The sequence below is a fragment of the Tachypleus tridentatus genome, chromosome 3, assembly GCF_004210375.1.
Source record: "Tachypleus tridentatus isolate NWPU-2018 chromosome 3, ASM421037v1, whole genome shotgun sequence".
Lineage (NCBI taxonomy): Eukaryota > Metazoa > Arthropoda > Merostomata > Xiphosura > Limulidae > Tachypleus > Tachypleus tridentatus.
Window position 1 is genome coordinate 11008716 of NC_134827.1, and position 15985 is coordinate 11024700.

Consider the following 15985-nt stretch of genomic DNA (forward strand, 5'->3'; position numbering starts at 1 on the left):
GTAAGCACATACAAAAACATTTATCAACTAATTTCTATTTTTATAATTTAAAGTTTGACTTCTTTCTTGATTGTTTTTTTAGCAAACTCATACTAAGCTTCAGATCACCTATAAGGGACAGTGTTGATTACAATTTATTATGCATGTATGCATTTATATTTTGGTTTCTCTGACTAACTGGTATATGCTATATTGTCATTATTATATATATTCACAAAACGCAATTTAAATTACCAAGCAGAAATAATAGTGACTTGCGGTTCACACTTGTCATTAATAGCTATTGGAAACAAATATATAGCAAATATTAACATTAACGTTTGTTTTTTCTCAAACATGCAGTGAGGTATTGCCCGGAGCAACGTCACCTTTGTGCCTAACCTCAGGATACACACTTTTTAGAACAGCTTTTATGGTAAGCATTTACTCAATTTGATCTTGTTAATTAACGTGTATGTTAATGTGTTTTTAACACCTGTATTTTTTTATCATACTTTAGTTATTACATTATTTTATCATTATGTCTTTGTGTTATTGCATATTTATCATTTTCAGAGATAGATTTTATCAAAACAAAATTATTAACACTTGAACATTCAAAACATAAACTTTAGAAATTCACATAATACAATAGTAAACAAATAATAATCTTAAAAAAGACGAATTATCTAGTTTGTTAAATAAGAATCCTAATCATTTCATCAAACAATACATAAACATCAATTTGTTTTTTTTTTTTTAGAATTAAGCACAAAGCTACACAATGGGCGTATGTGCTCTTCCCACCACAGGTATCCAAACCTGGTTTTTAGCGGTGTGTCTGCAGACATTCCGATGTGCCACTAAGGGGACATAAACATTAATATTTTTGTTGCGTTGTTGTGACTATTTGTGTTGTTACTGGTGAAATTTATGTGGATTACGACAACACTAAAACAATAAAATGTGTTGACTAAATATTATCTTGATAAAATAAAAGCTTTTATCATTCATTAACTTCTACCAGCATTTTAGAAACATACTTTGACTTGATCTAGAAATATATTTATTGTGAGATACAAATATAAGTTTATTTTTTATTCAGCTACATTTGCACAAGAAGCAAGGGCAGTGGCATCCTTTCATTCCACTTTTCACATCTGATCTAATTATTTCTCACAACCATAGCATGTTTGTGATAGAAGAGGTAGGCTTATCTTAATGGATTCGGCCGTACATATGTCTCAAGAAAATGTGTTAGTAATAAGTTGTGAATTTCCGAATTAGAATTTTTACGATTATTTTAATTTACTTCATAGTATCTTCAAGTTTTTTATGTCGTGCATAAAACAAGTTAATTAATACATAAAGTATAAAAATATAAGCTACTGAGTATTGAACTTTTTCAAATTTACGAGGTTTACGTTTGGATCGAATTTTCACAAAACATAAACATTTCCGAAAGTCTTTTTGATTATTTTAAGAGATGATTATTTTATATTTATGCTTTAATCTGAGTTTACCTTTGTGAATGAATAAACTCATTGTATTATGACACTGATGTTGTTAATGTGCCTATAAAATAGCATGTAATATTAATTCTGTTTTTCACATCACATATGACTAAAGGGTGTGGCTTAGAATAAAATAAACATATATTATGTGAAACATAGCGTGGATAAAAAACCCTTTAAAATAAATACCTTAGCGTAAAAATTATATTTAATCAAATTTCACATGTTTTGAGCCAGACTGTAATGAAGGAAATGGATGAAGAAGATAGTCTGATTTCACGATCGTTGGAGTTGTCTATGTTTGGTAGATTTATAGAAGAACGGGAGCAGATAAGGCAGAAAGTGATCCACAGATTTGGATATATTCCGAAATATCTGAAGTGGAAGACGCTACTGTATATACTGGTGGTAAATATGCACTTGAAGATATATATATATATATATAATTATCAATAATTAACACAGGTCAACAAAGTTTTTGTTGCATTTATATCAAACACTTGGTATTACATAATTTTTTGCCCTGATTTCAGATCTGAAGTTAGTTTTTTCCTCAGTGCTCTACTTTTTTTGCAATCAAGGTATTTGAAAATCTCAAAATTTCGTCATCATCACATTGACGTCGTAGTCTATCATGAAAAATATATGATAAAATATGTTATAAAACTCTTTAATATAGCTGGGTAATAAAAAAGAAAATGTAAGATAGTATAAATGTATTCAAGTTATTTATATAAATTCAATTTTATATCAAGTTATAATTCAATTATTTATATAAAACTGATTAGTAGATAAGACATTTGCTACTATGAGGAGGCAAAGCTCAATTGCAGTCTACTCAGGCATGAATTTCCGCTTGTAGCTCTTGCGTTTGTGGACTGTCTCAGGGCATTCTCGTTTAATGCTCCAACAGTAATCTGCCATCATATGTTTGTCCCATCTCCCTTGGTAACGCTCTTCCATGGTCTTGAGGTCCTGATGGAACCGCTCGCCTTGCTCGTCACTTACAGCTCCTGGGTTCTCAGGGAATCTATCAAGATGACTGTACAGGTAATGGAGTTTGACACTCATGTTGCATCCAAGATCGCGAAAAGCTGACAACATATTCGCTACAAGGGTTTCATAGTTGTCAGCTTTTTTATTACCGAGAAAGTTTGCCATCACGGCCACAAATGAAAGCCATGCAGTCCTTTCCTTGTCGTTCATCTTTCTGGCAAATTCTTGATCACGCACAAGTGCACGAATCTGTGGTCCATCAGAAACACCTGCCTTGATCTTCTCGAAGGACAAACAGGGAGCACAGAAAATATGTGTTGGAAGCATTCACCGTCAGTATTCAACGCCTTCATAAACTGTTTCATCAAGCCCAGCTTGATATGGAGAGGAGAAAATATGATCTTTTCTCGACTGACAATTGGATCGTTGACAATATTTGGCATACCTGCCTTCAGAGTCTCACGTATGGGCCACTCCTTCTGGTTCCAGTGCTTTTCTTGAGCTCGGCTGTCCCACATGCAAAGATAGCAGGGGTACTTTGTAAATCCTTTTTGTTGACCTAGGAGGAAATTAACCATTTTGAGGTCCACACAAATTGTCCAGTTGTGCTCGTGGTATTTTAGTAGGTCAATCACAGTCTTAATGTCATTATATTCCTCTCGTAAATACACAGAGTGTCCAATTGGAACAGCTGCATAGACATTGCCATTATGAAGTAGAACGCTCTTTAAACTTTGCTTGGAACAATCTAGAAATAATCGCCAGTCATTTGGATGGTATACTGGCATCCCTAATTCCTGGAGAAGACCTGAGATATTATGACAATTAACAAACATATTCTCCTCTGTAAAAAATGGCACAAAAGCCTGCTCCCGATTTTGGAAGTATGACACTTTAGTTGTATGGCTCAGCTGATTCTTTTCTTGCATCCTGGAAGCTAACACTTCAGCTGCATTTTTGGAGAGACCCAAATCACGTATAAGGTCATTCAACTCTGGCTGGCTAAACTGTTGAGGAGTTAATGACTGTGGGGTCTCATAAGAAGGATCGCCAGATTCTGAAAGTATTTCTTGAGTTTCATCAGCAGTCTCTTGCTGGTCACTACCCACATCTTCAGATGGAAGAAATCCTTTAAAACTGGGATTGGGAGCTCATCAGAGTGCAGAGTAGATCGGATTGCTGAGGGGATACTAGGATATGAGATTTTGTGTCTGTTTTTCTTTCCAATGTCCTTTGTATTGACCAGACAAAAATAGCAGTCAGTTGTGTGGTTCATCGGTTCTCGCCAGGTCATGGGAATTCCGGAAGGTAAACCCTTACGTTTCCCTTTTGTCCAGTCACGCAGCATTTCCTCGCAGTTATGACACACAATATGTGGGGCTATTTCTTGTCTTGGTCACCAAGAGCAAGTCCAAAGTACGCTTTATAAGCACGCCTCACAAACGATGTAAAATTACGCCTTTGACGAATAAGCGTGAAGCATCCACAAATATAACAGAAAGCGTCCGGCTTGTTCTCACATTGACGTCTCCTTGTAGCCATGATCAGATCTGAAACAAAATCAAAACAATTTTAATATCTCTGTTGATAACATAAACGTGTAAGTAAGTAATTTGACCACAAAATCTAAACAATTTTAATATCTCTGTTGATAACATATACGTGTAAGTAATTAACACGTTTCCTGCGATGGGACCCACCGGTGTCCCACTGTTGTCTTACCTTCAACTAAGTTGCAGGCTAGAGACAAATGTAACGACAACCTCACGTTATCATAGCTCATGCAGCACTGAAGCTGTCAGATGTACAAGAGCATCGCAGCAGTTGCTGGTTTGCCAATATAGGCATCGCAGGAAACGTGTTAATTTGACCACAAACGGCTAGAAATGAGATTTCGAAAAAAATTGTTGACCAGTGTAATCGATTAAATGGAAAAGGAGTTATTTTCCTGATTTGTACATATACAGACCTTGTATTAGAGAGTACGAGGATTGTACGAGGTAGGAAACAAAAAGTGATTTTGTATGTGCGTGACATCTTCTCTATAAATACTGATATGAAATTTGATTAAAAACATTTTTTTATAGGAAGGATTTTTTTCTGAGAAAAAATTGAAAAAGGAAAAAGAAAAAAGTTTTAACTTTCAAATTCCCCCAGAAGTTACGAAATCAGCCAAGAACTTGTACGAATATCTAACGTTACATGTTACGGACATGGTCGAGGTGAGATTTGTGTAGTTATATTGTTATATCTTGTTAGAAAATAAGGGCAGTTTGATTAAGCAATACAAGTGTATAACGGTGATATACAAACACTCAAAAGTGTAAAAAAATATTTTGTACTGTACGTAGTAACTCCTACATAAAGGATTTTTTCTTTTGAGACTTAAGATTCATAACTAATACCTGAAGGACTCTTCGTTTATTATTATTTTTGAGACTTAAGTAAAATTAAAACAAACAAACGTGTATTAATGTTTTGTAACTATATTTCAGGCTGCAATTTTGCACGACGTTGTATCAATGTTCTCCTCGGTGATGAACACATTGTTGTTTGGTCATTTAATTGACAGTTACAAAGGTAAACAACTTCGTTTACTAGTTCTGGCGTTATAATTACATATGTTCTACGCACTTTTATAATACCTATATTATGCTATATTTCCGTATTATCTTAAGGTCTCAGCACAAATAAATCAAAGGCCCGTGTTTTATACATCCTGTATATAATTTTCTAATTTTGAATAAAGGCACCTTTATTTTCTGAAGAGAAAATGAGATATATTGGCTGATATCCCCATTTAATGTACGGAAACGACATGGAAGGCCCCAAGGAAGGGAGAGATTCAGATCCAATCTTTCAAGAGGGCGTAAGGTACTTTACAGGTCCGGCAACTATCACTCCAGCACTTTATGGTTACACAAGGATGCACAGACTTTTGTCAAATTATAGTTTACATTAATCGGTAAGATAATACAAAATATGCCCCACACTTAAAATGTGGCAGCGATATAAAAGTGACAGTAAACTTCTGAGTAGGATTGGTGGATGGTACGGCGTTGCTAAATGACTGACTTCCTACTCTAAAATAGTTAGAAGAGTAAAAAATAGTTTTAGTTGATTTTATAAAATTAGATATTATTTTATTTTAAACCTAAAGTCGAGGAAATTCTTAAATCAAATATATTTATTAATTGGTAATTTTAGAATAACATGATATCCATATTTATTAATCATTTGATACTTACATTAAATGTTTAAATAATAAGTAGGAAGATAAAGTAGTATTTCAAAAAGGCGGTATTTTAAAGCTGAGTTGTATTTCACTACTTTACCTTTTGTGTTACCAGAGAGTTGAAACTTGATTGTCACCTTTAGATTTTCAGAACATAATAACATTTTGTGAAAATTTTCTGCAGTGTTTTAGATAATTAATGCTTTATATAAAAATCTAGAAAAACAATAAAGTTTTATCATAACATTTTCTTCGAACTATAAATAAGTTTGAATGATCCATCACGAATTATTACTTTAATTATAATACCTTAAAGCTAAAGCATTTTGAATGGTCCATCACCAATGATTACTTTAGGCAGAAATACATTTCAGAACGTGTATTAGGTTAGAAATACTTATCTTCTTAAGGGTGAGTATAAAATAGAATTTTACTAGAAGTACCAGTAGCTCAAGAGTTTTAATTTCAGGTTTAGTGTGGCCGTTTTGAATGTATGAAGAGATATTCGTAATTTTTTCTTTGTTTCTTTATGAAATTTTGTTGAAGCTTAAGGTAACTCTTTAAGAAACAAATTATCTGTAACGGACGATGTTAGGCAATTTTCCTCTTCCTTCTTTCTTTTGTTCTAAAATTCCTAAGAGCCTCTTTAGAAGATAATTGTATACTCTACTTTGAGAAAAATTAATGGTTGACTTATTTAACTGAATAAGCACTTTTAAAGTGTCTTTTAAATTGCAAGGCAATAATGGATAAAACAAAGTGTAAATATTTCATACTTCAGGTTTTTTATCCCCTTCTCTGCCAAAAAATCTTAATATAGCAATTGACGAATAATTGCCATGCCAGTTATTGTATCAAAAATTATGATAATCGATCCAGCTAACTCTGACTAATGGATGTTAACGTACACGTAGTAGACGATTATTATTGTAAGATTAAATATATAATTAAATTTGTCTTCGTCTACAGAAAACCTTGAAGAATTATTAAAAGACGTAGCAACTCTTATTTCTGTTGGCAAAAACGTTGAAAGTGCTGGAGTTCCAGAGCAACTTCAGGTAATATTACAGCCAAAATGATTGAAAACAGCAAGTGGGCTCTAATGATAATTAATAACCTAGTCACTTTGCTACTTTAGATATGTTACACATATTAATTACACCTTAACGTTTGCATATTTTCAAAACTATAAGAAAAGTATTTTAACATTAAGAGTAATATATCAGGTTATATAACGGTCATGAATTTTTTTATTCTATCATCACATCAGTTTATTACAGTATATATATGTGTGTGTTAAATAAAAAAAATGTTTTCTGTTCTTAAGAAATTAATTATATCATTATATATTTAGTGTTATAGCCGCATAAAATATGAAATATTATTCTTGTTTTGTCAATGAAATCATTTTGAAACAACGAATACAAATACTGTAATAGTACCAATCACTGAAACTACTATTGTTTGTATATAAATGTAGTTCATTTTTCTGACAAGTTTGGACAAGTTGAATGATTTGTAATGATCATTTTATTGGAAGACTGAATAACATTATGTTTTCTATTGCTCATCTGTCATTTTAGAAACTTGCAAGTGAGATCTGTAAATCTGGTTTTGATAAAACTTTCGAAGTTATGGATTGCGAGGTTGGTAAGCTTTTTTATTCTATGAATTAGACAATGATTTCCAATCGAATTTCAAATATCTAAAGATATGGAATGTTACTTTTTTTCTTGTATGTAGTTCTTTATATTCTACAGTAGTATCACAAAGATTCTAAAAGACTGGTTTCTTAATTTGTTCTATTTTAAGGAGTATTAACTAAAAATAAATTGTTTCACAATGTCTTTTTAATCTCTCATTCTGCCAGTTATTCCTTATATTTCGAAGTGAACTAATTATTTTGTGGGTTTTAAGGACTTTGATAAAAAAGAAGTATTCTTTAAATGTTTAACGAAAGTTAATGAAATCCAGTTATCAATCTCTTCTCCGATGTCTATATTGTTTATTAGATTCATTGATATTTATCTATAGTGTCAGTAACAAATTAAACGAGAAACGTTTCTTTTAATGGGATTTGTATAAATAGTATTCGCTATGAATATTAGTTCCTTACGAATTTCCAATTTGTTGGTCCTATTTATGACAACAAAAGGGAACTATCCTTTTTGTTTCTTCCATCTTTCACGTAGAATGTTTTAAAAATATAATGAATTGTTTCTTGTCTTTAAAAAACGAAAAAGCTATTGTGAAGTCTGAAATATTATAAAAACATTTATATGCTTAAAGTTTCACACAAATGGTGTCAAATAATTTAGAAATGGATTTTTCTCTGAGTTGTTTGTGCAAAGCGTATCAATAATTTTAAGCAAAATTAAAAGTGTATATAATGGAGAAAAGGTGGTCAATATATGAAGTTTTTGGGTACTTGTAGTTTGTGTTACTCTTTCCTTGACATACAGAAAAGTTAATAAAAATGCCAAAGTAGGGATTAAGTTTTGTAATTCTACGATTATTCTTTAATTCTTGTTTCTTTACTTTTTCTAGAATTCTTTCTTCATTTTAAAATAAAAAAAATATAATACTCTTGTTTATTCACTTTTAATGTTATACCTGGATAAGGGATGTACGTTATTTTATAATCGAGAAAACACTAGTAAACATGCAAGTTCTTTTGGATTTATTGTTTGTGCTACCACCTTAATAAACGTTTGATCCAATAGAAGGCACTAAAGTGGCTGAGTAAAGATGACGGAAATGTAGGGACCAAATTTCGAGAATTTCTTTCATCCCATGGACATCGTTGCTTGAAAGAGGTAATTATGAAGTTTTAAATATATCTATAAAATTATCTCTTTAATTATGTGAGTAAAAAGTATATCCAAACCCAAAATTAAAAACCTGATAAAATATCTAGTAGTGGAAAATTCATTTATTTGGGGAAAACAATTTCTTTGTTATTCATCTGTTACCTGTTTCTCATTTCAATCTTTGTATAAATTATTTCAAACTGATATGAAATTATAAAATAAATAAATAGAATACACATTTTTATCCTTACTCAATAGAATTTGGTTGTTCCTTTTACAAGTACCAGAAATTCGATTAATGAGTTATATATATAAACATATTTAATTCAGGTTTAACCACTCACCAATGTTTCTCAGGAAACTTCTAAGTAAACCATAATAACTTGCATTTGGTTGAGTTTCAATAGTAATGTACAAAATGTGATAACCTTCAACAGATAACGGTAACACTTACTTAAGGCGGCTGAATCTTGCAACATGTTATCAGTGTTACATTCTAAAACATTGCCTAAAAAGTGGTATTCAACTAACGAAACAGTTAAATCTAATTCCGCCCCCATCTGTTTCAGCAGAAAGTGTGAGGCATATAATACTCAAAATGGTATTTCGGGGATGTTACAGCACAGATAATGAGTTGTGTTGTTTCATGTTTAACAAAAAGCAAAATTTCATTCCAATCAATATAAATAAGAAGGTAAGAACAGTATATTAAATTGTGTGTGCTCATTACTAAATTAATTTTATAATTCTGCTCTATGTAAATAGTGTTTTTTGATCAGTACATAACTTTTAATTATATATATGTATATATGCATCTTATATCCATGAAGTTCGACACCATGACGAAGCCATGGAATGAGGAACCTCAGTGTTTAGTGAAAACGTTGCAGGTAAAGTTGATAGTTACAGATAGTATTCCTAACATTCGTCTTAATAAATTATTCTTTAGGAAGTAATATTTTAAAACAAGCCATATAAATGGTGGTTTTTACATATCCTCAGCATATTAATTGTTACAATGGTAAATAAAATACTAGACAGTTGTATAGGTGTCTTTACCTAAAATAGAATATTTTAGTCTTTATTCAAGACTAGAACGTAAAATATATTGTAACAAGAGGCCATTTGAAGTTTGGCTTTACCACTGGTCACAACATATTTATATTAAATCTAGAAATACCGTTCCGAGCGGAGTACATAACTCACTCACTCGAGGAAGTTTACAGTTAGAATAAAGAGCTAACTCTGAGGTCGAAATTACAAAACAACAAAACTTTAATACACTAAATGAGGATACTCGTCTTCATCGAAATTACCAAAAGTATCTTGTAAAATATTAATATCACACTCGTCAATTTGATTAGTGATTGCTCTTTGATTCTACTTTCAATAACATCCATAAAATTAATCAACACTACCAATAAGTTATCGATTATTATATTGATTGAACTCGGTCCAGTCTTATATGAGCGCTACACATTCGATCCTATCTAGTCACTCGACTTTACAGATATATAAATAACTTACTTACTCTGAACACACTCAGCATGGAAGTGGACATGACTTATTGTTCAAAAGATTGAATACTTCTGGACCATTTTTTCTGACTTTCTACTTCGGGAACTGACCTCAGTATCTTCTTTAGCGACTGAAATTTTGCCTCAAAACAGCGATTCTTGTACTAATTATTTCTTATGTTCTTATAATCTTCCAAAAAGTGTACACAGCTTCCTGCATGTAAATCTGATACTTAATTGGTTGATTTTTGCAAGCTCGTGATGATTCTAGAAACAAAATAACATTTTGATTATTGACAATAGAAAACAACAATGAATCGACAGACGTCTTGTTTTAATCTCTCCCTGCATTTTTACATGGATCTTACATCAAGTTCTGACTTATCTTGTTTTCAGTAACTGTGTGTAAGTTAATGTAAACATTTCCAGTCGCTTCTTGTTCCCGTCTCTACTGAGGCTTTCATAGCCATTCTCACGGTTATAGTGGCGTCGATTCATAGCTATCAAAACTTTCATCTCATTAACGTATGTTTGGTTTATTTGGCATACTTTTTCTTCTTGGTCAAGCTTCATTATATAACTTCCTTTGTGATTTTATTAAATGCACACTATATTTATCCTTATTGCATATATATGGGGCACACTTTTCGTAATATGCACCATTTCTCACTACTCGAAGCATTTAAATTACGATTAAACTGGCCAAGATTCCACAAATGCTTCAAAATTCTTCCATTATAATGCTTGTGTGATTTCTGTTTGTTGGATTTTACTTGAGAAGAACTTATAGGTTAATGAGATAGGGTTTGATTAGAGCTTTTTCTAATGTTTGTTTACTGCTAAAGTTTCATTCAAGTGCCCCCTACTATTGTCTCTACGGAAAGTCTGATGGCTAATAGCAGTATAATTCTGGTTTTTATATTCAATGCGGGCAGTAAATGAGTTGTGAAAACTGATTAATGGAACGATTGGGTTTGATATCCAGTTTTCAGCTGTACAATTTTGCTTGAGGAGTTTATCAACAGTTTGATAGAAAAAAACCAAAAAACGTTAATAACCAGAAATGTATTTCAGTTCGTTCTGCCACAACTCAGGCACTGTCGGTGGAAAGGATTAATATAGTCCAGTGAATAGTTTTGTGCTTAAAACAAACAAATATTCGAGTTTCTCCTGATACCAAGTACTTTGATTGGGATTGATCCTGTTTTACTTTCATTTGATTGTTTATATTCAAATCGAAAAATTTACAATGCTTAAAACGTCTTTATTGTCAGAGTATAATACAAATGGTTACAGAATTTCACTAGGTTATCTTGCCATTATCAGGTACAATTTACTTCATGATTTATATACTATGGAAAACTAGCGGATGGATACATTGGTATTAGAGTGGTTGAGCTAAACAAGTCTGCAGAAACATGTAAAATATTTTACAAACAGCCAAACAATCAATTCTTCGATACATTTTTCGTGATTGTAAAAGTAACTGGAAATTAGCCAAATGAATACATAAAACTGGAAATTATGTCAAAAGAAAAAAACGGGGAAAACTATTTATCCAAACACCACTGAAGACCAATTTAAGTTGAACCTCCTCTCTGACGTCATATGTTGTTAAGGGACTTGGATCTTCTTTTATAAAATAAACAGAGTATGTGTTTCTCGCAATAACCAATAGTTAAGCAGAAGGAGACATGTGAAAATTATAATCAAATCGATTTGGTATTGTAAAGGAATAGTTTCAAAACATTGTTTTAAAATTTATTCGATATTATAAGTTTCCTATTGCTAAAATATTAATATCCTTTTATCATTATAATATTCTTACTATAACTATAAAACTGTACAAAATACTTTGAAATATATCACATTGCGACGTATATGTCTTGACTGTTTATTATAATATATGCTAGACACTTTTCAATAGGTTTATAAAATCTGATTCTACTATGTTATAAATTCACCTTACAAATAGAAAACTAAAACGTATATATATACTACATACCGACATTAAAACTTTGATACAATGGTTAGAAAAGGTGTAACTGTATCCCAGAATATTCATTAATTTAGGGTTAAGCTGTTCATTTAATAAGGTTTTCTTTATTTTGAAATGCCTAATATTTTTTCTTTGTTCTAATTTTAATATTATCAGGTTCAAACTAATGACAATTTTGGACATTATTCAACACACTTGTTGCTTAACACAGATAGAAATTTGTCTGGATATGTTAGTAATACATCTCACGTTGAATGAACCAATTATAAATTTTGAACGTAGTTTTTGAGTCTGTTGTACAATTCTTTTCTTTCTTCTTCTGAAAGTCTATGGTAAAGACTGTTCATTTGATGGCCATTGCTAAAGAAGAATTACCAATAACAGAAGCTATTGAACAAATCAAGTACAAACCAACGAGATTTTCCAGGTAAAAAGATAACTACAGCCATTTTTATTGTCCTGTGGAAGCCTTATTTAAATTCATGCAATAATATAGCTATACCATTGCCATTACACATTTTGTATGTCTTTGTACGTTTACATATACACACATTTATTTATTTATTTATTTTAATTTCTCGTCTATAAATATTGTCATATTACATTTTGAAAATATATACCAGTAACATCGCTGACATCTTCAGTGGAATCTTCATTCCAATCAATATATAGAAATTATGTTCTGTCCAAAACAAATATTAATTTTATTTCCATCGGTGTACAACACAGTGGTCAATATCTTACTTAGGATTCTAAGGAACATTTCTTAAAGATGGATAATTTTCTATGCTTTTCAAACACATGTTAAAAAAACAAGTAATAACGAGCTTGAATAAGTCATCATTTTCAATGAAAATTATTTTCTCAACGTATATAATATGGCACTTGATACTTTTGTAAGGAATATTTAAAACAGGACTTAAGACTACACAATATTTATAACTGGTAAAATAATTCAACAGAATGCTTACATTATTAAATATTACCAGTTACTTTTTGTAAATTCTTAATGGATTGGAATTTTGAATAAAAAATAAAGAAACACATTATCAAGTTTTATTTACTATATTCTGATTGAAAAAAATGAATGTAAAAGAATGATTCAATTAATATGTTATTGTTGTTATTTCTTTGTGCTGGAATTTTGCCTTACAAGTTTCTTCTACTTTTTGATTGTACTGAATGTGAGAACCAAATCAAACAATCAGAAACAATGAACTTAAGAAAATTTCATAATTATTTTGAAAATTTTAATAAAATTAGGGACGTAAATTTTTCTAGGTTTATTCTACGTTTCTTCGTGTCACAAGCAAGACGGGGAGTTTGCCTTAGAGAGAGGAGTAAGGTGAATCAGTTTGATTGTACCTCAAAGAAATAGAGCATTAGAATGTAATTTCTTAGTATGATAACCACAACGTACAAATATAAAACACATACTCTATTAAGATTCTACATATATTTGCATTAAATAGCTAGGTGTACGTGTAAATAAATGTTGTATGCTATTTATATATTTATCTATGTGAAAAAATATGTTATACATTTACTTAAAATATGTGAAACGTTTCCACGTAATGTTTTCTGAGCAATCAAATATAAATAATTTCACAAGGTTCAGTACATAAACGTCTTGTATTTATCAAAAGAATTATCTCTCCTAGTCTCTCCTAGTGAAATACGTAGATAATTTTAGAAAAGGTTATCGATTGTTGGAGAAATTGATGGTAAAAGAAGGAAGGCTTCCAGATCCTGAATTACTCCATTTCTTCACTAACGAAGAGATTCGAGAACTTCTGATGACACGATCTGCGCATTTAATCTCAACGTGAGTGTTTTCTAAGCAGTGGATTTTATGTTAGACGTAAGCTCATGAACTATCAGTATTTTGCCATCAATATATTATGCAATTAAGCGCATATGAATATTAATTTGGTTTATGTTTAACACATTTACATAATGCAATGCAGACTAACGGTTATCCGAAATTGAATATCTTTCTGACTGTATTAATAATTCAATACAAGTTGATAACTTTAATATGGATCCTTATATTATAATAAAATAATTTGTTATTTTGTGAGAATATCCTGTGCTTTTAATAAATAATCCAGCATTTGTAAACTATTCTGTTGTTACGGAAAATATCAATGCTAGAAAGAGATTTGTAAAATAGAATGGCATTATGTACATATTTATAAACCGTTGGGAAAATGTACTGAAGTTAAAATTTTCTTTCACACACAGTTGCAAGTCATTATTTAAGTATTGTAATTAATATATTACATAATTATGTGTATATTTAAGTAACCCTGAATTAAAAAAAGAAACACCATAATTTTTATCTTTATTAGAGCCGTACGCAGACGCAGAATTCACAAGAAGTTGGATGTTATGATGTTTCCTGAAATTATAGTTGGTGAACCGAAACCAGTAAGTGTTTAAAACGTTATGAATGTATGACTTTAGGTATAAATATATTAAATAACTTATAAAATCGATATAATGATTTCTTTCTCAATAACGATAAATCTGTTCTGTTTGAAAGTTTTAGTATTTATTAAAAAGATTTCAATCTGAATAAAAATATATAAGATAAAAGGAACTATATGTTGAAGTTGTTAAGTTTCAGTATGATATTGATATTCAGTACAATTTATATTGAAATTCTTATTTTTACTGAAGGTTTTAAATAATTCTTTTATTTCCTTCTTTATATCGTACATCGTCATACGATAGTCAATAACATAAATCATTGCAAAAAATCTAATTAATAGGTTTTCTTTTGAGTAGATGTTACCGTTGTTTAAAATGGTTGTGTTCCATTTAATAAGTCGAGTATATTATTTGATTTTAGAGCTTTGAGGAAAATAAGAAATGTAAATCTCTGAACTGACGAACTATGTGATTTCTATTTTAAATTAACATAATATTATTATTGGTATACTAATATACGCATAAGAAATGTTTGTTTTAAAGGACGTAATGGAGCGAAAAAGGTATTCAATAACAAAATTTAAAAAATACTATTATCTACAAATATATTTAATAAAAATACTTTTGACAAATCTTAATTTTCACAGATCACTACAGATGAAATTGAAGACACTTACTCTTCCCTTCAAGAATTACGAGGTCTGGTTTGTTATTTTTTATCTATAAACAAAAAATAAATTGAAATTCTCAGTAGATGCTAATGTATTTATAGTAATGTTGATTAAGTGTAGTGATTTAAACGACATATTATATACGTTTCAAAATCATAGATAGTAATATAACGATCACGTACTAGTATTAAACATCTTTATGAAGTTTTAAATATGATACGAAATACACGTCGCATTAATTAATTTCCCTAGAAACTATTTAAAGTTTATGACTGATTTTTTTCTATGAGAAATGTTTTCTTAATACTTTATTTATAGAAATCATTCATATATGACACTACAGAATTAACTTCTTAAAAGTAAGATTTGCGACAACTTTGATTTATTGCTAATTTTATCTGGCTATTTTTTTATGTGAATGATAAAATTAATATTTATTTTCATGTTTACTATAGGTGTCACTATATGCCAGGGTGTTGTGAAGGGAGTGGCTCACGTTGCTAAAAACCTTGATGAAGCCTCTAGTTTGCAGGTGAGTTTGGTATTTATTGGGCATATTTAACTCAGAAGAAATCATATTTTAATATAAAAATGTGATTTTACGTTTTCAGCGTGTTTATTTGTAAGAAACTACGTTTATATTCGAGAAAATAAGGATTGCAAATGAAGGAGTATGTGTGTGTTTTTTCTTATATAAAAGCCACAAGTTGTTTTATCTGGTGAGTCCATCGATGAGAATCGAACTCCTGATTTTATTGTTGTTAATCTACAGACTTCCCGCTGTATCAGCGTGGGCGCGAAGAAAGGAAAGAAAATTGTCACTTATAATGA

The 15985-nt window shown here is 30.6% G+C and overlaps 1 protein-coding gene across 3 annotated transcripts in view; it reads left to right on the forward strand.

Annotated features, from left to right (window-relative positions):
• LOC143246347 (uncharacterized) overlaps window positions 1-15985 on the forward strand; it is a 99642-nt gene that overhangs the window by 79519 nt on the left and 4138 nt on the right. For all 3 annotated transcript variants that reach the window (XM_076492909.1, XM_076492911.1, XM_076492912.1), the window contains 15 exons: window positions 343-415; window positions 1085-1186; window positions 1731-1901; window positions 4577-4711; window positions 4985-5069; window positions 6694-6782; window positions 7308-7370; window positions 8448-8540; window positions 9365-9424; window positions 12377-12477; window positions 13332-13395; window positions 13712-13875; window positions 14402-14480; window positions 15131-15182; window positions 15610-15686. In XM_076492909.1, the coding sequence (XP_076349024.1) occupies window positions 343-415; window positions 1085-1186; window positions 1731-1901; window positions 4577-4711; window positions 4985-5069; window positions 6694-6782; window positions 7308-7370; window positions 8448-8540; window positions 9365-9424; window positions 12377-12477; window positions 13332-13395; window positions 13712-13875; window positions 14402-14480; window positions 15131-15182; window positions 15610-15686 (1408 nt within the window). The remainder of the gene's footprint in view (window positions 1-342; window positions 416-1084; window positions 1187-1730; window positions 1902-4576; window positions 4712-4984; window positions 5070-6693; window positions 6783-7307; window positions 7371-8447; window positions 8541-9364; window positions 9425-12376; window positions 12478-13331; window positions 13396-13711; window positions 13876-14401; window positions 14481-15130; window positions 15183-15609; window positions 15687-15985) is intronic.